The 25,071-nt window shown below is 36.1% G+C and overlaps 2 protein-coding genes across 5 annotated transcripts in view; one reads left to right on the top strand and one right to left on the bottom strand.

The window, feature by feature from the left end:
* Positions 1-1,839: 1,839 nt before the first annotated feature.
* LOC110464971 (TNF receptor-associated factor 2-like) lies at positions 1,840-14,866 on the bottom strand. The gene is made up of 8 exons (XM_021520495.1): positions 14,588-14,866; positions 13,406-13,608; positions 12,210-12,294; positions 11,176-11,274; positions 10,467-10,625; positions 4,696-4,770; positions 4,237-4,302; positions 1,840-3,216 (listed from the first exon to the last, which is right to left on the bottom strand). The coding sequence occupies exons 2-8, from the start codon at positions 13,579-13,581 to the stop codon at positions 2,230-2,232; spliced, it is 1,647 nt and encodes a 548-aa protein (XP_021376170.1). The 5' UTR covers positions 13,582-13,608; positions 14,588-14,866; the 3' UTR covers positions 1,840-2,229.
* Positions 14,867-23,035: 8,169 nt separating this feature from the next.
* Positions 23,036-25,071, top strand: part of LOC110464963 (far upstream element-binding protein 2-like) — a 33,168-nt gene continuing 31,132 nt past the window's right edge. For 2 of the 4 annotated variants that reach the window (XM_021520481.1, XM_021520479.1), the window contains exons 1-3: positions 23,036-23,145; positions 24,060-24,156; positions 24,895-24,936. In XM_021520481.1, the coding sequence (XP_021376156.1) occupies positions 23,074-23,145; positions 24,060-24,156; positions 24,895-24,936 (211 nt within the window). In that variant the 5' untranslated portion in view covers positions 23,036-23,073. The remainder of the gene's footprint in view (positions 23,146-24,059; positions 24,157-24,894; positions 24,937-25,071) is intronic. The other 2 variants (XM_021520482.1, XM_021520480.1) reach the window with 1 other exon arrangement.

Below are 25,071 nucleotides of genomic sequence, written 5' to 3'. Positions count from 1 at the left end.
TCTTTTACTATAACTTTTGACAGTTTATGTCCTACATTTGATCATCAATGTGCCTTCCATTTTAGATCAACTGGAGGTGAAAAATTCCAAATATTAAAATGTGAAGATGTGGTATTCCTCGCAAACGCATTTCAACTGGACATTTTTGATAATTTTAATCCAAGTACCAAGGCATCCCGGAAAAGGCAGGGGACTTCCGAGACGTCAGGTACCATAGGAATGACGTTCAATGCCAAGAATAGATACCTCTTGCTGAAGAATGCCACAACGAACAATGTACTCAGTGCCTGAATGGATGCAACTTCTCGACGACGTGAAGCACTTTTTTTACCTGGGCAGCAATGTGACGTCAGATCTTAGACCACAGGTACTAGCCTCGTCTGTCAATACATGAAGTTTTGTCTTGTTTGCTAGTGACATTTTATATACGTTGAACACGGAAATATTTGTATGTAACTAGACGTATATATGTAATTATGTACTATGCTATGATATAGAAAGCTTGCCTGCCATGCACTCTAACTATGTTATATATACATGACCTCTTGTTAAACAAATTTATGTGTCCGATGAAATATAAATCTTGAAATCTTAAAATCTATTATAGGTGTATTGACAGACGAGGCTAGTACCTGTGCTAAGACACCAAGTAAAAGATGGAGGTAATGTAGCCCAAGTGCCTGCGGCGCATCCTCAAGATTTTCTCGTCAAGCACACCCTTAACAGATGTTTTGACAGACGAGGCTAGTAGCTGTGGAAAAACACCACCAACAAGAAGATTTGGGCACGGGGCAGTGAAGAGCCCCATGGTGGAGGAAGTCTAGTCATGGCACTAAAGGCTACTAGGTCAATTCTGTCACATGACATCCAGCTCGCCTATAACTGTAAGAGCTCTACGATGTCCACTTCACGAGAAAAGAAGATGTAGCAAATGTTAACTTTGCTTCTTCATGGACATACTGGGATTTTTAGATATGGGCTTCCTATATATACTGCAGTTGGTTATTATGGAAAGCGACTCTAGTTATATCAAAGATGCTGGACACACAAATATATCGACCGTATATAGAATTTGCTTTTGTGCGCCCAGCATGTACGAGCTATACAAAATAACTGCTTCAGACATATTATGGACCAAATGCTATGTTTTAAGGCAATTCATAGATATTTTTGGATATAAAATATGATATTTATACAAAATATATCCAGTAACCCCCATCTGTAACCAATATGGTTTGGTACTTACTGAGGACTTCAACATATCCGAGATTTACTGTACTAATTCAATAACGCTTCACCACTCATTTCAGATCCTTTTGCTACCAGTTGAAATATGTGTGCCACCCCTATGAAAACCCCTGGATTTGCACCAAGTTGCCCTATATGAAAACAAAACATGTGTGAAAGTGTGAATTCATTCACCTTATATGATTGCAATATACACCGTCATAAAGCTGTTTTACAAGATAAAATGCTTAGGCCCACGCCTCACGTTTAATATTGTTTTATTGTATTTCACATTGTGTACATATAGGATCTTACATGAGTTTCCATTTCACATGAAATTTATGAAACGAGTCTAAGAATTTTTCGACTTAGCGAGCCTCTGGCACTTTTATCACATAATCAAGATTTGTGGCGTTTATTCGTAAAACGACATTTTTTATGCAACCTTTAAATGTAGAAAGACGCTATTTTGACTCCAGTGGGTAAGTCTGTGATGTCATGTACTTGTCCTAGGCGTGACGTCACAATTGAAACAATTGATACTACAACCAATCACAGGGCTGATAGGTCATATAACATGATATTATAGCCAAAAATAATGACATTGGTATATTCATTGGATAACACAGTACATTGTGTGATAAAACAATATATGACATAGCTTAACAAATCAAATAGCTTGACAAAGGGACCAGTCGGTCTTGAAAAGTTGCAACACATTTAATAGTAAGTTGTATATAAAGTAAAACTTTGATGTACAATATATATAACTATTTTCAGAATTTATAGATCCGACATAAGCTATCCTGATACTGGAATCGACCTCTGGCTAGACATACCGGGGTTCATACCACGTGAGGCACTTCTGATAAAGCGCTAACTCTCACTTCAAAACTCAGATCGAACATGCTGACAAAAATGCCAATTTGATTGGTAAAAGTAAATATTAAAAACTGTCAGCCATAAAACTTAAACCAATTAACCATTAGAATTAAAGCATGTCTACACTGCTCCTCCCCCAGCAGGCCTTTCAGAATCCACAACAATTTTGAGAAACAGAGTATCGTCTTTCACATACGATGTTCCAACGTCTTCTAATTTCTTTAAAGGCATGAACAGAGGACATCCACTGGCAATATTCATCTCCGTGGTTGGTCTCTGAAAGGAGCTGCTGGCTGGATCAGGACGGAAAGAATCAACAACATGATCCCTATTGTTTTGGTCGAGCAGCATGAAGGTCACTCTCTGGATGAACGGCCATGACAGCAATGCATCATAATTCCCCCTTGCTACAACAAAAAACACAGACACGTGTGTTTTCTTGCCAATGCCATCCCCATTGGGATAGAGTCGTGCACACAAGCGATAGCCCGTTCTCCCTGTGTAGAAATGAGGTGAGTACAAACTGGTCACTCTGCCAGACATGGCCTCGCGTCTATGTTTTGACCATTCTGATATTTTCCAGACCAGTGTGCCTTCATAACTAACAATTTCCAGTGATCTGAGCCTGCTGTCCAGCTCTGAGATGGTGACATCTTTTAGGGATATAGCTCGTTCCGCTTGTTGTATTTTTCGTTTCAATTCTTCATTGGCTTCCCGTTCAGAATTTCTTTGTCTCTCCAGTGTATCAAGCGCAGTGATACATCTCTCAATCTCCCTGTGGAGAGTTGTCACGATCCCCTCAAATGTTCCTGTCTTCAGGTCCAGTGCCTTTGTTTGCTTTTTGAGTGAAAGTATGTCGACATTATTGTTGCCTCTCGGCTGATCAGCGTTGCGGTCCATGAGGCCCCGAATCTGGTTGTCTTGTTCCTGGATCTTGGCCTGTAGAACTGTAATCATCTGGACCATGCGGTTGATCTCATCCATAGGTGTTAGTGCATGGATCTTGTTGCTAACCTCACGAGTCAATGTTTCAATCTGTTGCATCAACCAATGGATATGCATCCCAGCTTTTTTCTCCAGGTGGCCAACGAATGCACCCCTCTCTACCTGAAACAACAATCAATTTTAAACATAATCAGCATGTTCTTAAAATTAACACCCATATCTTTAAGGCGGGGTCAGTAGATACATCCTATTGGTTGTCATGTAAAACTGAAATTTTAAAATGAAACACATTCGCTGGTTATGTTAAAGCTCACAAGATTTGTTTAACAGGGTAAATGAAGATGCTTTATTTATAATAAAAAAGTCAGGGTCCTTTGAGGGGACATGGAGGGAGAATTGGTTGCATAATGTGAGATACGGCTCACATGGAGTGGGAAAGCAATTTGCACAAGGACGCATGTCAGCCCCAGAATGTAAGAATTGGCAACCCTGATTTAACAAAAAATCAAATAGGAGTATAAGTGACTACAAGTGGTTAACATCTCCAAGTCTGTACATATAATGTTTTCCGATATTGTCTTACTAATTCTTCTCTTGTTTAGATATCTACATTATGTTAAATATTTGTATACTTGTATCAAGTGCTCAATATGGTAAGCATGATGTTCTGAAATTATGTGTTCATAAACCTATGTTTTATATTGTTTTATATCCTTATGAATATCCCTTGAGTGTTGCATACAGTGTTATGTACTGCTAAAACGTTTTGAAAAATAAAAACATTTTACAATCATATTTTTTACTTTCAGGGATATTCAGGAAATAAACATACGAGGAACAGTATTTGATCTTTGGACCTGCCATAAAAAGAAAATTTAGCCTGAAGTGTTCTTCACCTAGAAGTGTTCTAGTCCAGGACTTTATCGTATCATTAGATCCTTATAATGACACATTAAATGGTGGAACTTCACTGAACATCCACTAGCAGACATTAGATCTCATTTTCCCTTGTATTAAAAATTATTAAATATAAAATCATACAACACTCAAAAAGCATAGAAATAAACTCAGTTAATGCAGATAATTTGTTCACATGAATTTGATTCTGAGATAAACTTTTTTTCTATAAACCTATTTTTCAAATAATTGTCTTATCCAAAAACTTAAAGTACTGCTACTCACGGGATCACATCCAACAGGACAGCTGATTCTCTGGCTAGCACACTCTTTCTCGTGGTGGAGCTCCAACTGAAAACAAGTTCGAATAGTATTTAATTGTAATTCAAAATCTTACAGTTCAAATAGACTGTTTCAAAATGCACAACTTAAGTCTGTCATACTGAAATTGAATATTGGTCTCCAGATGCCTTCGATCTGCGCTAAGGAAACAAAGAGGATATTTGATATGTTCCCAATGTGTGAAGCAATAGAGATTTACTACCTATATCCCAGTGCATAGTGATATTGAAATATAATATACATGTACAACCAAAATAGCATACCAGTACTTCATTTAACTAACATACACATCATCTATCTTGAGATAAATCCTCATACAAATCAGTTTCACATCAAATCGACAAACATAGTGATATAAGTGCAAGGGGTGGTCTAATTCAATTCTCTACCAAATGTTGGTACCTTATCTCTCATTATCTTCTTTTTTCCACAGGCTTCGCACTTCACCATGGCCTTAGGACAAACTTTGTTGTGTTGCTGTAATGAAAGATCAAGAACCATTATTTGACTAGACATTGAAGAGTAACATGATTTGCTGAATGGACTGGATTATGCACACAAGTAAAAACTGGTACCTGTAGCTAAAGAAGATAATCTATGAATAACAGGTTGATGTTTGCAATATCCCAGTTTGTGACACTTGCACAATATTTAGTGAAGATACAACAACAGACTCTGCGCACCTGTATCGCTCACCTTGATATTTCAATATTCAATGCAAAATATTCTCATTGAAGAAAGTATGGCAAATATGATCCCAGAGATAGGGCCAGTCCCTTGGCCAATCTATGTAGCATACGTGTATCCAATTCGTCATATTCAGCAATTGTATATATTGTAATAGCGTGGAAATCTCAAATATTTCTAGGTTAGGCCCCAAAAGAGTAAGTCCCTAAAGGTGAGAGCTGACACAAGAGCTGATTCTGGTAGCATGATTGTGTCTGTCTCTTTCTGCCCAGCAATTGTACATACAGTTAAGTGTTATGGGATGAGGATCACAACAATTCAAAGTTGTGACCCAAGGACCAAGTCTTCAAGGGTCAGGTCTGATCCCAGATTCATCCTGGCAGCAAATGTGCATTCATCTCTTTATACTCTGTAATTTGTATATATGATTTAATGATTATGGGATGGAGATCTCAAGTAGTATATTAGTGTATTCGTCTCTTTATACTCAACTATATGGCCAAAATAGTATCATTCTCTTAGTTCCAAAAATAAGTCACCAGCTACATTGCTCTACATTGCTCTAGTTCTGAATGGTCGAAAAATTATTGTATCAGCAGTGTAGTCTCGTTCAATCAGACGCTTGCGCAGACAACAAGAGTCTGGTTGAATGAGACTATCACGCAGAGTTACGGTCCTTGCACTCACTACGACAACTCTGGTTAGAGATTGCAGTGGTATATATTTAAAAAACGGAATATCAACAAAACAACGTGCTGGTTGTCAACAAAAAGGGAGTTTATCACAGTGACGCAAAATGAAAGGATAAAAAAACATACAAGTATTTTCATAAAAAATTTATAATTGATATTTTGCACGAAAAAAACAGAAGAAAAAAATTGAATCCATACTGAAACATTTTCACTTTTGATTACTATCTCCATGGACAGTATATAGAGGGGATTGGCAACTCTGCCCCAGTCAAGATTCTATAGCACGTCGCTTTTGTGTTTGTTCACCGAACCGCGAAGTCATCGAGAGCCCCTCTTGATCAGCCCGCGCTTGCGCACTAGCGTTAAAATCATGTCACCGATCTCGCCGAGATGGGAGTGTTTTGATAACGGTTAGCCCTGATTGGGACTGGGTATTAGTAGGTCTTCTTTTTATTCCAGGGATAGGGCTATCGTTGCCACTATGTCTAGCCTTTCGGCTGTGTTGGTGGCTATTACAACAAATCACATTTCGTAAAGCACGTTCCAGTGAAAATAATGCTAATATTGACACTTTTTGACACAAAAACAGCACAAGTTATTTGTTATTTATTGCCATAAAAATTAGTACTAGATATTAAAAAAATAATTCAACTTTCTATCGCTGTAAATTTCAAAATGAAGTATTTTTGAAATGAGCTGATCCCCGAATGCAGGCGATACTTTTTTGCTGGGTTTAACTTTTCTGGTTGTTTACGTTTTTTAAAAACACGTGTCCTTCGTTACCAGACGAGTAATTTTATCTGTGACATCGCTATCGTTCCAAATAATGCATATCAAATCAGGCCTACTTAACATAGAAATTACACAGCTGTTTATTGATATTAATTGTTTAAAAAATTAATCAAAACAGTGAGCAGTCACCAACAACTTTCGCAATGATGATTTACGTTCCAGTGAAAAATAATGCTGATATTTACACTTTTGACCCAAAAATAACACAAGTTAAATTATATTATTTGCAATTAAAATGGGTTGGGTCGTTATAAAAATTATTCAGCTTTCTATTGCTGCTAATTTAAAAAAGATCAGTCAACTATCTTTGGAGCGAGGTGGTTCACAAATATGTGAGGGTTTCTTATCCCGCGTTTTTTTACGGCTTTTAACAACACGTGTCCTTTGTTACCAGACGAGTAATTTCATCTGTGACATAGCTATAGTTCCAAGTAATGCAAATCAAATCAGGCCTACTTAACATAGAAATTACTCGGCTGTTTATTGATATTAATTGTTTTAAAAAATATAAACGATAGTTTATAAAATTTAATCAAAACAGTGAGCAGTCACCAACTACTTTCGCAATAATGATATGTTCCAGTGAAAAATAATGCTGATATTTACTCTTTTTGACACAAAAATAACACAAGTTAAATTATATTATTTGCAATTAAAATAGGTTGGGTCGTTATAAAAAATATTCAGCTTTATATTGCTGCTAATTTAAAAAAGATCGGTCAAATACTTTTGGAGTGAGCTGGTTCACATACATGTGGTTTTTTATTTATCCCGCATTTTTGTCTATCGACGCCAACCACAATACTCTGAACCACGCGTTACATCGCGTTTAAAAATAGAAAAATATACCCCAAAAACGAGACATCAATTAATATGATACCACAGATTTTATCAATTATAAGTAATACAATCAGCTTATAACAATGGGATAAACAAAAGACGTAAGAACACTTATCGCGATTGGTTTGTTTTCACGCCAACTTCTGTAATCTAACGAAGCGGTATCGACGCCATCTTGGTTTGTCAAAATTGAGATAGGTGGCGCTCGCTATCTGCTCCTGAATCAGGGGGAGGTAAGTCTAGATTGACGTGTCATAAAATTGGTAAGGCAAAGAGGGAGTTGCTAATCCCCTTCACTATACGTCCCTGCGACATCACAGCTAATTTTTTTTATTATTATTCATAAAAGAAAATCTGCTGTTTTACAAATCTGCACGATTTCAAAAAAAATCTATAGTTTTATGTGCTGAACTGATTCAATTTCAAATTGAGGAAAAAATACATTTTTTCTATTGCTAAAACTATACATAAAGCAGAGACATATATAGCATATAGTCAGTAAGTTGCTGAAACAAATGTATTCATCCACAATATATATATATAGATCTATGGACTCTCTTGGCTGCAATGATGGGTATTGAAAAATGACAAAAATTGTGATATCGCATATTCTTCTTATTTTTAATAGAAACTTCATATAAATCCAGTTTTTATAGCATTGAACAAATTATTTTTTTACACATAAAAAGCACAAGATTTATTGTAAAATACAATGCATAAATTAATCTGGATACAATATTTATAAATCATTGAAGTTAAGTTTGAAGTAATCCAAAGGGCTTATTTGTAAAGATATATACACATACGCAAGAATAGGTCCTCTCCTTCAGCATTATAAATAATAATAAATGATAAATAAATAATAATCTTTATTTAACGTCGTGTACAATTGTCAACAACAAACATAAGCTCTGTAGAGCTTTTATTACGACGTCCCTAAGGGAACAAAGGGTGTTTTCGTGGTGGATGGGGAAAACCACCGTGCCATCAGAGGGATAACAACTAACCCTATCAGACATCACTCTCTTTTTTCCACCACCGCTGGGGATCGAACCGAAATTCTTGGGAGAGCGAGTGTTCCTTGTCCGCGATGTTCTCAGCTTAATTGCTGCCTTCGGCTGTCTTTAGCCGAGGGGACTATTGTTTTTTTTTATATAATAGCTATATTTTCAATTACAGTATATCAGTTCTATCTTCTTCTAATATGATGTATATGTACATGTAACTATTCTGTTTCACTGTGTCTTGAGAAAGGAGCGGATCGCTCCGAAAATTTGACAACCTAAACTTGTCAACACTGTTGGAATTACTTCTTTGCCCCATATATATGTATATCTTTTTGTGGATGATTAAAAATATCCATCCTAATATGTTTTATTTCAATGTCTTTGTAGAATATGCTGCACTTGATTTTTTTGCAATGGATTCAAGAGGTGCAAATTTAAATACTTATATAGAGTCTAATGGACCTTTCGCATTCTCACATTAATATCATGTCATCATACGCCTAGGCGGAAAACTTCAATATATCAAACATCTTGTCAGCCAAAAAGAACTCAAGAAAGGAAACTTAACTGTAATATACACTGTATAGCTATACATGTAGGTCTGATTTAGTAATACAACACATCACTCAATGCTTGAAAGAGTACAGTACCGATATTCCGATACATTTACAGTACAACCTGGCTCCGCCCTCACTAACGGCCGTGCCGTAAAACATATTAATGACATGTTCTACTTGTAAGAATGGTGACAAAATATTTTATTTATACCAGCCTTGCAGGTTTGTGAAAGACCTGCTGTTTCGCACTGGATGTTACTGTAAGAGGTGGCTAATGTGGGGTTTCCTGCACAATCAGCGTGTTTCTTCTGCTTCCCCAATAGAAACACTTAGGATCTATATCTCTCCTTTCTTCACTTCCCTACTTCTACACTGATTTAGTCATTCAATTTTCACTGCTATTTTAAAACACAAGATTTTAAATGGTAAGTTCTCAGGCCTGGGGCCACACATTGGAGCAAGTCCTGTTAGCATTTGTGTATTGAAATCTTCATGCTGAGCAATGATATATATTTGATATAAGTTGGGGATCTCAATCATACCCGTCTTATGACCCAAGAACTAAATGTCACTAAAAATTGGAGCAGAACTTCTGGCTAATCCTTTATTTGTTTATTTACTTATTCAAATGTGGGGAAACCAGACTGTTTCCATGATGTGACCATTGACTACAAGGTAAGTTCCCAAGGGTTAGGCAGACTCGGAGGCTACTCTAACAATGTTAGAGGTTTTACACGGCGAAAAACTTTTGACAGGCGCCACGTAACCTCTAACTGCCCATAGCTGATTTTCCCGATGCTTACTATCACATTTTCAAAGTTCGGATTAAGAAAGAGTATATCGTGTTTACATACATTTAAATGGTCAAAAGGGTCCATTAAATATTCCTTTCCATAAATCCATGATTATATGAGAAAAATTTCATGTCAAAGACATAAATAATGAGTTTTTCCTCATTCGAAGCGAAGCAGACAGCATTTGCCATGATTTTTCCGGTTAATACAAAAATGGATTACATGTAATGTTTCACAAGCGGAATACAAACAAATTTGTATCATTTCGTTCCGTTTGAAATCCCCCCTGATATTTTGTATTAATCCAGAAGCCATGTTTTAAATGTAGGTCAGAGATGTGCTACAAAGACGTGGACATGTATTTTGAGTGTTCTATTCCGTAATATACTATATATTTGTGTCTGTGACATATATATGAGATCTATATTATATAAACCGTGAGTAGACATCTTTGTCATGAACTGTTAACCACTTATGTGAGGTTTTCTAGCCGATTTTGTTCCGCCCGGATTTCGGGTGGAAAATGCATCAAAGAATTAGTGCTTCGGAAATGAGAGGTCGCAGTCGGCAAAATCATATCCGATTGAAAAAAGGCCGACCAGCGGCCTCTCATGTTATGGGAGTAACTCGGAGGCCATCACACCCTCTGTTTGTACATTTATGTATTCCCACTACCAAAAAAGGATGTTTCCAGTTAAATTTGATAAAATTACATTCAGCAATTCAAAAGTCATTTGAAGGAATTGTTGATGATGGACAGATGCCACACACAAATTCAGGGACAATGATAATTTTTATACTTACTGCCTCATCTTTAATTGCAATTTCCTGGTTACAAGTTTTACAGTTGATCTTGCGTCCCAAGCAGCTTTCCTTCAGGTGGTTTTCCATGTTGATTTTCTCCACAAGAGTTTTACACTCTGTGCAAGCAACAGGTCGGTACTCACAATTGCGTACATGGTCCTATCATTTACAGAAATGATGAAATTAGGATTCAAACTACTTAAATATCATGTAAATATTCCTATGTGCCAACACAATTTCCTTATCTGACAGAAATATACAAGGGCTAACACAATAAACTGAAAATAGTCACTTATGTTTGCTTTTACACACAAGAACCTCTGCTTTTTATCAGTGATAATCCCAGGCTAGTTAAAAACTGATTGGGGTCAAATTGTATCAGGAAATAAGTTCTTTCTGTATACAGGCTGAAATTCAAGTATAAACCACTTTTTTTTTTAAAGACCTTTTCTTAACAGTAATTATTGTTGATTTATCCTAATTTTATGCCTTTTCTAAGGACTATAAAACTGAAGGCTTATTCTTGTTTTTTCCTGTTTCGAAGAATTCATTACATTGGGCTTTTCCTTACTTGACTCCTTTTTCTAAGAATTTGAATCACGAAAGCTTTTGTACTAAAGTTATGTACTTATTATAAAACAATAATCTTTTAGAAGATCAAATAAGCTTTTCCCTGTTAGTGAAACTTAAGTCAATCCTGGGTACCCACATCATAACTTTTGAAAACATCAGTCCAGGAGCATCCAGGGTTGATACACTTCACTTCCTTATTGGCCATCTCACGCCGAACGCCATTGTCAGGGAACATCTGTAAACAAAGTCGCAATGTAATCTCCGTTTCTTCAAAGGGGTATTTCAATTTTCCATATCATCAATGTCTTTTTCCACTCTTTTATCAATAGTTATCAATTAAAAGATAATGTAACAAGAAATGTAAGTTTAATACCTGTATATCCTCAACACATTGCTGAAGTTATAAGAACTGCTAAAACAAGAGGCCCAATGGGCCTGCATCGCTCACCTGGTATTAATCTTACACTTGTAATATTAAAAGTGGACTAAAATACAGCTACAGGCAGAATATCAGTGTTTGATTCATGAGAACCTATTAAAAGATTTAAACATATGACGTCTGTGACCTTGTCAGAATGTCAAGCAAGGACATTTGGTTGAAAGTTGGTCAAGGTCATTCATTTTAACAAACTTGGTAGTCCTTCATCCCAGCATGCTACAGGCCAGATATCAGTACCCTGGGCCTTTTGGTTATTGAGAAGAAGTCGTTTGAAGATTTTAAGACATTTGACCCCTGTAACCTTGAAAGTTGGTCAAGGTCATTCATTTGAACAAACTTTGTAGCCCTTCATCCCAGCATGCTACTGGCCAAATATCATCAGCCTGGGCCTCTTGGTTATTCAGAAGAAGTTGTTTAAAGTAAAAAGTTGACGCCGAACAGACGATGGACGCCGCACCATGCCATAAGCTCACTTTGTCCCGAAGGGCCAAGTGAGCTAAAAACAGCAGAAGTATGTGATGCATTAATCTGCAAAGTCAATATCAAATATGAATTTGTCAATCAAGTGAAATTATATTAACAAACAGGTGTATGTTTTTCAGGCTCCCAACCACAGAAACATAAGGTTTAAGCTTCCTCAATTATACTGTAATCTCATACGAAAATATGCAGTATTTCCGTCCTTCTCCTTTGTCAGTAATATAATATGCTGTAAATTAAGACATGTTTACCTGTTCTTCCTTCAGTATGCTGTAGTCATCATCATCACCTGCGCCTTCATTAATACAGGACTGACACTGGACTCTCTCCCCCTGTCTGTAAACATAACCAGGGTTACATATCCATATCATGTATACATGTATATGATATTATACATACATGTATCAGTAAATATAAGCAGTAAGATGTGAACCCTATATGTACATACATCTAGTTCCAGTAGTGGTGATATTTATTTGTCATGAACACAATCATTCAACCCAAAAAAAATCTGGACAGCAATTGATCCACACAAAGTTCATTTTGACCTTTGACCTCTACATGTGGCGTTGACCTCTGTTAGCATTGTATAGTAATTTGAGCCATTCAGAAATATTGACAGAACATAAATGTTAAAGAAAGAAGAATAATTGATGGTCTTGACATAAGTGAAATAATAGTTTTTTGACATAAGCATTTTTCTGCTTAAGTATATGTCCTTCAAAACTATATATGTAACACTACATAGAAGTAAGCCCCAAAGCTGGATGTGTGCCAAGTTTATAAGGGGTTTATTGAAATGATGTAAATATGTAAATCATGCAAATATAGTAGAAAAATAGTTACAATCCAATCTTTTTACTTGGCATAACATTTTCATATCTTATTCAGTCCCCTATCAATATTCAATAGCTTCTTTCTAAAATTGGAAAGTAAGAAAGGTTCAACATCAGATTAATTGCCATTACCATATAGATATTTTTACTAGCATCAGTATGGCAACTCTGACATGTTGCAATCAATTATTGCCATTGTTTCATTTTTTGTCGGATACGTTTTGGTCTCAGAATATAGATGTGTCCTTGTGTCCTGATGAACGCATAAATCCCTACCATATCAATATTTCCTAATAAATCAATGCATTTCTTCAACATCTAAACATCTCTTTAAAATTTAGGGTTCCATCACGTTAAAACAGTATTGCAATTGGCAAAAAAAAACTAGAAATTCCAGGAAGGCAAACTCAGGACAAATCCAATGCCAGTGGCTATCCCACACTTTACTGACGTTGCTATCAAGAAATTGTAAAAATAGAATTAAAATGACAAATGAAAAATCAGTTTAAAACAACGGCTCTGAAGTTGAATTTTATTTTGCTTAAATAATTGGTGCAGTAGTACCCCCTACCATAAGTTAAAGTCACCAGTTAGAATAACATTTAAGATACCTTATAACTTCCTGGATACAGCTCTTGCAGAATCGGTGACCACAAAAAGACTGGACTGGTTCCCTCAGAATCTTTGTGCAAGAATTACAGCGAAACTTCTCGTCAAAACCCCCAGGGAAAATCTCAATGGGATATCCACCAGGTGAAATGGAGACCGCTGTTCCGCTGTCTGCCATAGTACAGTTTTTTGGGGTGGTTTTTTTCTGAAATCAAAAACATGTTGCATTTCTTTCTCTATTATAAAATGTTTTCTTTAAAGTTTAAAATTCTAAAGATCACCATAAAATGTTAAAATACTGAATGAGAAATCTTTATTTGAAACGCAAAATATTGCAAAATTGAAGCTGTGATCTGTTTTGGGTACCTCAATTGCAACAAAATTGAACTGCTAAAAGGTGACGTCAGAGTGTCCTATACATATCTCGCGTGAGCCCTGGGTGTTTATTTCATTGGTTGGAACACCCATCACTATTCTTTTGATACATCGAACCATTAACTAATATAATTCATCTGCTGAATTGTCAAAAATGGTTTGGTGATCCATTTTGTGTACTGTCACCTTAAATGACCTTATGTTGTAAAATTATACGAGTTTAACAGTTAACCATTAAATCAACATTTCTATAAATGTATATAGGCCTAGTAGATCTACTAACCTTTGATGACATTAATTTGTTTCTACAAATCCCACAAAAAAATGTGAAAACACTAAATCCAACCGGATAGGACCTGGTCGTCATACGTAATTAAGTTAACGTTTATATGATAGCGAATATCAAACATTCATCATAACGAACTGTCATGGCTCCATATACTGGGTGATTAGTTCCTCGTATGAAAGAACAACGTAAGTAGGCGTGGGTTCTATTTTTAGAAACATGGCTAACAGTGCAAATTGAAACAAAATTAAAAATACCATTAGGTCGACGTCTGGAACAACAATGGGAGCTCAATAGCAGAAAAAAAATTATCACTGTGAAATGTTTATGTGTGCTGTGACCCATATCAGAATAGCGATATGTATATTTCAGACATTTGTAAACGAACCCGTGATTAGGCCTGACTTCAGTACATTGAGTTTACAATCTTGTGCTACTTTACCACTATGGAAAATTAATATCAAAACATAAAAAAAAATCATAAACTTCCCGCCGCAACAATGAGTAAAGTCATCACACATACCACAATCAGTAATTTCCCACACTGTTCAGGTTTACTTGTCTTCTCCTACTGCTCTTGCCGGAAGTGATGAAGATTGCAAATGGCGACCTCTGGGGTAAACTGACTTTGTTTTAACATGAAAGTAAACCGTCTATATTCCGACTGGAACGTCACGACACAGAAAACGAATTTCAACACTGAGTGTTCATATATATATATATATATACTACCACCATAATTTGGATTACGAAATAATGAATGATCCGGCATATTTGAAATGGTGACTTCTAAGCTATAAATAGAATAAAATGCAATTTTGGAAATTCCCTCTCGATCCCATCTTGCATCAAATCTCGGAATAGACGCGTATAAATAGAAATTGATAGTTGCACTTAGCCCTGACTTTGGAAAACATACCCCTCGCCTTGTCCTACCAAATCAGGCCACTGTAACCTATTTTTCAATGATTAGAAATGTTTTTTAGCTGACATACATTTTACTTTCAAATTTGCCTTAATTTACGTTATTAAAATTGTTATCATTTTCAAAACTTTAACTAACAAAGATTATACTTAATTCATCAGGTCACAATGACAAAAGTTGACATATAAGATTAATATTGTCATCGGGTTAGAAATGAACTTTATATATTAGGCCTACATAAAGCTTTTGACAAAACTTGTAATGCTCAGTGGTTATTTTCTAACGTTCAATATGGCCATTTTAAGAAGCATAAAACAAAGGAAAGTATGAAAAAAATCTTCGTGCAACAGCTGCAACGAGACTCTATGCTGCCGGTGTAGACGATCGAATAGTAAGTGGCCGAGAAAACCGGACACAGATCAAATGAAGTTCAGCTTGAGCATGTTAGCCCCAAGTCCGAATTATTCTGACGGTTTATCGACTTTTATCGGTCAAAACGGTCAAAGTGTGTGCGAAGGAAAATGTTGCTCCTAATGTCAATGAGGCCAAAGAGATAAATGTTAATACGGGAAACCTTTCTTTCACTCTTGACTTTTAAATACAACTTCCATTGCTTATTATTTGAAAGTATTTTTCCTGAAATAAATTAAGTCATTGCTTTTTTTATGTTTTTCACTTACCTGTTACCAATAATTGTTGCATTATCAACTTTTTTCATATCGGTCTGACGTCGATTAACCGACGACGGACTGATATGAAAAAAGTTGATATAACGTCAGAATAATTCGGACTATTGTTGCACCTGTACTAAGACGGAGGGGTTGTAAAGGTTTTATCTACTGCTGGTTTATATGTGAATGTCCAATAGCAAGGTCACATATACACAAGGTAAAGTCTCCAAACTCCCTCGATCAAAGTAAAAAAACAACAACAATGAATGACATCATAGTAAAGTTTTAACGTAAGACGTACAGACATGTGATTTGCTACTGCAAAAGCTGGTAATTGAAACAAGATGCCTGAACTGAAGGAACAACAATGCACCATACAGCTGTTTCGTCCTAGGACTCATCAGTAATACTAGGTGCCAAAAAGGTGGAAATCAATTGGTCTAAACTACCGATGAAGCAGAATGGGGAGATGCATAAAACCCCTTAATAGTAACGGCATGAATTTAAAAGATTACATTTTCTAAACAATAATGAACGCTGCCACTCAAAAGAGACAGCTGTGTCCATAGTATTACGGCAAACCTCGGGGGACTAATAGAATATTCCCCTACCATGAGAGTTTGCCGAGGGTAAGACATTCGAGAATATCATCTCGAGGGTTGGAGATTTCTCTGTCACACACTCGAGGTAGGGGATGATCGTTTGAACTGTAAGCGTCGATTGCATGTTTTTTCCAACAAATCCAGAGTTGTCTTCCATGGTCTGATGTACTGTTGACGCGACGTCAATGCATTGATGACGTGACGTCATACTATGCATGAGGCTAACTCGCCCTAGTGGGTGACTAATAGAATCTTCCCCTGCCCTGAGGGTGTGACAGAGAAATCTCCAACCCGAGGGTGATGTTTTTTGGTTGTCTAACCCGAAGATCTGTCGAGGGTTAGACAACCCAAACAATCGCCCCGAGGGTTGGAGATTTCTCTGTTACACCCTCAAAGTAGTGGGTGATTATTGTTCTTCCATTTATTATTTCAGTAACATCTCCACCGACAGTTGTCTGCCATGCTTGTCAACAAAAACACATGTGGGGTATGCATATAGTCATTCACTTTTGATGACGTCACAATTACCGATGACGCATTCTAATGACGTTACACGTGCTAATCGACACGAGGCTATCTCCCCCTAGGGGGTGACGAGCTGATCTTTCCCGGCTAAAACGGGAGACACGCCTGTGAAGGGTGGGTGACAAGTCTATCTTTTCCGGCTTAAAAGGGAGACACACCTGTTAAGGGTGGGGGAATAAGAACTCCACCCTTTTAATTGTCTCGGTACCAAGTTTCGACTTTAATTGTAATGGGCGGCTCGTAGTCTCCTTTCAACGCCTGGTCAGTTATACAATCATATTCCTGTGTACCAAGCACTTCTATTCGGCAAATACCGAAAAAGTTGTACATTTCCTGCATCACTGCTCTGCTCTATAAGAGGAGAAAACACAGCCTATAAGTGGTAGGTTCGAGACCCTGCGACAGTATCTTACCCGACACCCAATAGTCAGTAACAGACTAGATGTGTGTACTAGAATAAACTGGAATATGAAAAAAGTGTTGTTTTTTTTTTTCAAATTAATATGTTGGCACTCTTTGATGTAATACTGAATATGTCGGGCGTCTTGATCAATTTGATTATTGAGTTTTTGATACAGAAATACATTAGACGAGGACAGGAATTATATATATATCATAGGTCTCCCTTGTGCTTTGTTTGGTTTTTGTATTAAAGAGCTTGCACAGAATAACATTATTTTTCTCGTGAATGTCGCCTGCTGACAGACAAGTTTACAACAAAGGGTGTTCAGTGATGAAGGTCGATGAAGACAATGGACAAGTTGTATGGTTGCCATCAGTATCTCGTTGGGAAATACGCTATTTCTGTGTGATATGAAGATCGACGTTTTAAATTAAGCTCATTAGAGTGTCAGAACATCGGTTCTCGCATTCAGGAGGTGACATTACATGGATTTAATTATATTTTGCGGGTGTCGTCGATGAAGCAGAAGACGCTTACCCTTGCGTGACACTTGGTCATATTCTCATTATACTTTTTCACAAGTTTAATTGTAAATTTTCCTTTGTTTATATTTTGCCCTATAGTTTTATCGATTTTGAGTTCGAATCACGGTTTTGTTGATTCTCTTGTTGATTATTTGTAGAGATTTGTTTCCCTCGTTAAAAAAGATCCCGTGAACATGGTGGTGCATGAAAGAATATATCATCAGTATGGCCAAGACGTTATGGTCGATAATATTTAAGTATCGATGTACTGATGCCAAATTGAGCTGGAAAGCGGACAAGCTTAGATTTGGCTGAGAAGTTGTCAATTCTACAATATTACATTAAGCTGAACCTATTTTTCTGTCTTCCACTCCATAAAAGAAAACTGGTTTTATTTTATTATCAAATAAATGCACTCTTGTGTAAAAACCGTGTAGAAGAAAGTCTTCAAAAAAATCGAATAAGCCTTCAGGGCATTCTAATTCTTTAATACATAAAACACAATTCTAACAGATAAAAACCTCTATCATATCAGTATTGATTTCAAAGTATTAGTTTTGATTGCAATATGTGTATTTATTACATAATCAACCTGTAATCCAGTGAATTCGACCGTGTATATATACCCTGAAGCGTTTTTAATTGGCTGTGCCAGTCAGAAATCGATTGTGAAGTCATAATATTGACAATGACGTAACGTCATAAAATGGACAATGACGTAACGTCATAATATGGACAATGACGTGACGACATACATTGTGAATGGCGCAACAAAATGTCTGTCTCCGTTTGATTAAGCCCTCTACATTTTGGCTTTAAAACCTGTCAAAATGTAAGTTTTCTGAGTTATGTGCTAAAAAGTATCTTAAATTTGTTTTCATTTCATATTCATGAGCTTTTATGAAACTCGTCTCGAAGTTTTAAATTTTGCTCGTCTAGGCTTGCAAAAATAGAAACTCCTTGGACTCGTTTCATAAAATCTCATATGTAATGAAAACTATATTATTTATCTTAAGACCCTTGGCCGCCTCCTCGATACTCCAGAGGTTACGTTCATTTACGCTCTCTACACTCCTGGAATATATCAGGGCGAAATCGAAGACTAGGTGTGCGTCACCTTGTGGACGATACAAGTAGACATGATTGATCTTTTGATGTACATCAAAAGAATCCCGCGTCAGAGTAACAGTAAAATTGACAGGCTTTTAAGTCGGTTGTCGCTTCCGCACATCCTCAAAGGAGAGAAGTCAGCCAATCGATTGGTCAGTTACCCGAGACCGACCAAATGGCTAACCGTGTGCTTTAGATTTTACAATGACATATTCCAGGGGTGCAGAGAGCCTAATTGAATGTGACCCTTGGAGTATCGAAGATGTCTTGGCCGAGGAGGAAGGAATTATCAAATCGTTAGTATAACAAGAGGTTTCAGTAGGCAGTTAAAAGGCAATAAAGGTAAATGAACAGATGCAGGCACAAATACTCAAATATCAAGTTACACCGGGAAGGATATGTTCAAGAAATTCTTTTTTGGAATAAATATGTTTTTAGTTGAAACTGTTTTCTTCGATTTTATCTTACTATAGAGACTGGGATATATAAAAATGTCCGTAGAGAATTAAAGTATTGTAAAGAATATTACTCATTGACATTGCAGATTAGTTTCATTTTCTATGAATCTATAATAAATTTCATAATATCAGAATGCGATTTATATAAATAATATTGTCTTTAAGGGTATTCAATACTCAAGTACCCAAAGAAGTTAAAAACAGCTATTTATGTCAGGGACCTAGCAAAATAACCCCTTAATTCAGTATCTTGTATTTACAATATGCATCATCTCTAAACATTCCCTATACATTGTATTTTGTATCACGTACTGATGGGACCACGGCCTTACATTTGAATAAATCTTGAATTTTATAATATATGCTATTTCCCTAACCTACAACCCTATGCATGAAAGAGTCTTATAATATTTCAACTTTTTCTATCGTGAACTTTCCCTTTCTTAATAGCAACTTCCCCGTTCCGCTACAAACGGTGTTTTCATGTCGCAGTTAATTTAGAATCAAAAGCTCACTCTGGATATCGACTTCCGTGATATATGGGCTAATTGGTCGAGTGGTTAACACTTCGGCCTTCCAAGCAGGCGGCCGGAGTTCGATCCCCGAAGTCGCCGTACGCATGGAATATTCAGAGAAAGTGTTTTTCTCCTGCCCACACAACTCGAACAACCCAGGTGGAGTATACAATGGTCTGGTCTGGGGTGGGTGTTGCGGTATCTGTGCTGTAGCATTCAAGTGAGGAAGCACGGTCCCACTACAAACAGAACACAATACATCTCCTAGTCACACACATACAAAGGGAGATATTAGCCAGGTGGCATATGACTAGTAGTTAGCGACTGATAAGGCAGCTCCTGCGAATTCATCAATATTGTATTGATTAATATATATATGCTAATCGTATTGACTGTATAAAACTGTATATCTATGTACTGTTATATGCTTTAGAGTGGCTTATGTTAGCTATAAAGGGCGAAATATCAAATGTTGTATATTTATTTATATATATTGATTGCTGACTTACAACACATAATTTTCAAAGATTCGTGTTGATGAAGACTATATGGACATCGCCATCAGGATCTCGCTGAGAAATTCGGTATTTCCCTACCGTGTGGTTATATCGTCAGTACCCGAGTTCTCGACGTGATAGCGTGGCATTACCTGGATTCGGCTTACATTTACATGGCGGTGTCATCGATGAACAGAAGGCGCTTACCCTTCCGGAACACCTATAGTCTTATTCTCCTTGCACTCTAGTTAATAAAACATTAAACAAAATCCATCGATTGCATTCTTATGTATATTGTCAATTACTGGCAGTCATTTCTTGTCATTTTTTTTTAAAAGTTTATATGTATCAAGTAAGTTGTATATATAGTATTTTGTTTTGTTATGCTACATCCGCTGCTAAATAAACAACAGTGAGAAATACATTTGCTACCTTGTCAATTTCTACTGCATATGGCCACGGCTAAATGCGCGCCTAGCACAATATAACCGGCATCAATGGAAATTGCATATACGTTTTTCAATGGACACCCATGGGATAAGCATGATATATGACACTTTAACAGAGAAGGGTCGAATTATAAAAAATAAAATAAAATAGATCAATGTCTCCTTCCTGTATATATAGAAGGACGCCAGTATCACGTGCACAAGTATAATTACAAAAAAAAAACCCACCAGTTTCTCTAGCTTTACCAAAGAATTCCCGGTCACTATTTCAGTTTTAGTTATCTTATCAATGCTATATCTCCAATAGAAATCTATAATAACACGATGTACAGTTAAATCTTACTCTTTGTCCTTGTGGAAGACTCGGTGGACACCTGCGCAATGGTTACATGTCATTTTTTTATAGAGGATTTTAAATGATGGTAATATTCCCCAACTATACATAACATACCATATAGGTTATTTTCGTAAATCTTAAAAGACGTCTTGACGTACGTACGTGTTATCGATATTTTTTCACCCACATAGAGTAACAACTGGAGTCTACATTTCACATTTCTTATAAAATTGACATTATCATATCTTTAATATTTCTGCAGAATTTTCATAAATTTATACTAAACCGGTAAAACATTTGGAGAATACTGAAAGTGTATCAATGTCGGAAAAATAACAGTTAAATTATCTGCATTTAAAGTTTTTTTGTATCATAATATAATCTGCTATATAAAATGACACATAATAAACTCCTATGGTGTATTTTCCACAAAATAAACACTTTCTTTGAATATAGACGGAGGGAATATATGTAAGGATATATACATAGATTATAATACAACATGCATAGTACTTCAATACATTCCCTACTTCCGTAATCGTCGGTATCGACGGAGGAAGTCTAACAAGTTGACAAGTTTTTTTAATTCTCGCAAACTGGTTACAGTGTAGAGAATTATATACATATATATAGTACAGTTTACATATAAATCATGGTGTTAATGGCCAGTGTTAATTCGCTCAATTATGTGCTTAAGGAATTTTATAAGTGAAATTAGTTCTTCATTACTGACATAGTTAAATAATGTATTAAACTTTAAAGTAGTAGGACTTTCAAAATAGTATCTCGACATAAATTTTCTTCTGTTTTGCACTATCTTGTGGTTATTACAATTAAATAAATAATGATATTCGTCTCCAATTTCATTTAGGTCACAAAAAATACATTTTCTATCTTCTCTTGGAATGTTATTCAATCTACCACATTCAATAGGAAATTTTACATTACAAATTCTAAATTAACAATAAACATTTGCTAGTCTTGGAGGGAGATCTAGCAGATGAAGATGAAGATGGAAGTGACTTTGACAGAGAGTGCGTACGTTAATTATTGTCACCAATCTTTACCAATTAAGTAAACTTTCATATTAACAATCTACACGCCAAATATTAAGAACTAATATGGCAAGCCAAGTTGTCATTTATGCATGGAGCAATGTTGATCCAGTACTTAACCAAATTATATAAGATATCTTATATACTTTATGAGATATCTTATATACTTTATAAGATATCTTATATAATATATGAGATATCTTATGTAATATATGAGATATCTTATATAATGTATGAGATATCTTATATAATTTGGTTAAGTACTGGATCAACATTGCTCCATGAATAAATGACAACTTGGCTTGCCATAAACTAATGGCTTATTATACCAAAAAATAAAACAATTATTAAGTGAAAAGCGGAAAAGGTGCTGAAATTAATTTCTGGTTTTAAACGTTCATTGGTTTTCGCGTAGCTGGTTTGAATTTCGAAAGATCTTGATTTTGAAAATAAAAAAAATCAGTTCTGATTTAAATTCCTATTAATGCCTCTTTGTACTCGTTTGTTTCAATATTCTAAGCAGACACAAACGCATATATATAATGTTACGAATTTAACATATGTGTCAGCAGAAACGTATGTATATCTATATATACGTCTCTGGTGTCAGGTTAATTAGGCCTGCTACGACAATTTTATAGGATAGATTTATCATCTTCTTAGATCCATTGACAATTAACTGAATAGTTATAGTATTAAAATATATTATAAAAAATTAAGTAAGTAAAAACTAGTGCTGTATAAATACTAAGATACTGAATAAAAATAACGAAAATCCGATACTTAAACCGTTTCCTACCTGAACGATCCCCATAAGGAGCCCCTTAGACGTGTTACCCAAGTGCGTCATCATTTTGCACCAATCATAAGTCTCAATTTACTATACTGCATCGAGTCAATTTACCTTTCTCGGCCGCCATCTTTGTCGTTTGCGGGAGATGGAATCAGCAGGTCAAGGAACTGTGGACGCTCAAACCGCTTTTGCTGACGCCGTTGCTCGTGCAAGACAGGTAAAATGATACGTCCATTACCAGCGTCCATGTCGAAAAACAGGATTGACTATGGTATATCGTTTCTGAGTGTTTATTCGTGTACCGGAGGTCTTGTTCTTCATGCCCGAGCTCGACCGCGTGGTCTGCGTCGGCATGTTCAGAGAATCCATAACCCGCGTCCGATAGTCAGGTTCAGTTTGTTTTGACCTAAATTTATTCTTTCTTCGACTAACCTTATAATAAAACAGAATGCGCCAACCTACTGCATCCATTGGTTTGAAATTGATTATCTGTGGCTATCTACGACGTTAATTAGCAAGAAACAAAGCAACCCGGACAGGAAGTCGTCTTTGTATTTTTTCCTATCTAACAAGACGCATCATGGCGCCGGTTTCCCCGTTTCGTTTGGCATTACGGAAGTAAATTAGAAATGAAACTTTATCGATAGTAATTGAAAGGACTCAAAAAATCAAGTTTTGATAATATTGCTTTGGTTTGCTGACTGCAACTCGGTCATAAGCAATATTACAAAAATATGATCTGAAATGACCGTGCCACGATGTTGGTTTTGATAGAAAGAAGTAATCTCTACATTGAAAACCGTGTTTTCTCGAATGAGTGGATTGAAATGATTCAGTGCGCGCAGAATTTTTATAGCACGTGTTTATTGTCATTTATTACAATAATCACTATTGGCATTGTCTCCTAGCAAAGAAGTTCTGTGTTTTCCCCCCTAAATAAATTGAAAACTGTTCAATATCTTCCCAATTTCAATAATAATATCATTGTTTTGCATGATTCGTATATGCTGCTATAAAATTTGGTAGAAAAACGCTCACTATTGAAATCCTTACTTTTGGTTCAGAATATGAATTTTATCGAAACTGCTAGAATTTGTATACTTAAGTGGTATTTCATCCCTTTCTTTCTAGATAGCTGCTAAAATTAACCAACCCGCAGCAGGAGGTGGGGATGCTTCAGCGCCCCCTACATTGAAAAGGCCATTTGATTCAGACGGACAAGCTTTTGGTATGGTATTACATATAATGAGAAAATGACTATGATATATACTCTTGTCCCCAATATCCTTTTAAGATTGTTGTATCATGCTTGTGTGTGCTTTTTTAAGTTGCCTCATGATATGGTTTTGGACTTATATTTGCAGCGACAATTTTGTCACCTAAAGGTACATTGTCTGAAAAAAAACAATAAAGAAAAAGTACAAAAGGAAAAAGTACAAAAGAAAAAAGCAACAAAATGTTTAAAAGAAAAAAGTTGTAAATTTCAAGGGACATACGAAAGTCTCCAAAAATTACAGATAATAAACTTAAGACATGATCAATCAGAGAAATCCCACTCCTTAGCTTTGATACAGTTTGGATATTTTTTAACTAGAGGTATACTGTTGCAAATTGTTCCGATATAATGCAGTACAAATATTGTTACACCAAAGATAATTAATAGATATTTGACAAAAAGTAGTAAAACCTGTTCCAATAACCATAAAAGAAGACGAAGGGGAAAAAAATGTTTGCAAAGCTGGTGTAACAGGACTTTGTGCTGCTCATCGGTACACAAATCTGGCATCACAGATGCCCCTATCCATGTACGGACGTAAGGACAGTGTACCTCTAAGTGCTTAAAACACAGTGGTCACCTTTCTGGTCATAACAGCCAAACTGTACCAACTCGTCTACGTAAAGGCTTCACCCTTCCTTCCTTCCATGAGGGGGATACATACAACATGTGCTTTGTTTCTTTTCACAGGTGAACCAGATCAAAAGAAGAGTGTAGCTGCTATTAACGACCGTATGTGTTCATAAAACCTTGTACAATACAAAACCCACATACACTTCAGAGCACCCTCTTGATTGGCCAGACTTTCAATTAACGTTTTGTTCAAGTTCAATGCCTAGGCTAAATGTGTACTATTATACATGTGAT

The sequence above is a fragment of the Mizuhopecten yessoensis genome, unplaced genomic scaffold, assembly GCF_002113885.1.
Source record: "Mizuhopecten yessoensis strain PY_sf001 unplaced genomic scaffold, ASM211388v2 scaffold11045, whole genome shotgun sequence".
NCBI classification, from domain to species: Eukaryota; Metazoa; Mollusca; class Bivalvia; order Pectinida; family Pectinidae; genus Mizuhopecten; species Mizuhopecten yessoensis.
Note: the sequence above shows the minus strand (reverse complement) of the source record. Positions and strands in the feature narration are given on the sequence as shown.

Bases quoted from the DNA above. Each gene is read 5' to 3' on its own strand.
- LOC110464971 (XM_021520495.1), bottom strand. From the start codon at position 13,581: ATGGCAGACAGCGGAACAGCGGTCTCCATTTCACCTGGTGGATATCCC. The intron at 12,295-13,405 runs GTATCTTAAATG...TTATGTTTACAG, and splicing joins TGTATCCAGGAAGTTATAAG to ACAGGGGGAGAGAGTCCAGT. The intron at 11,275-12,209 runs GTAAACATGTCT...CTTTGTTTACAG, and splicing joins GCATACTGAAGGAAGAACAG to ATGTTCCCTGACAATGGCGT.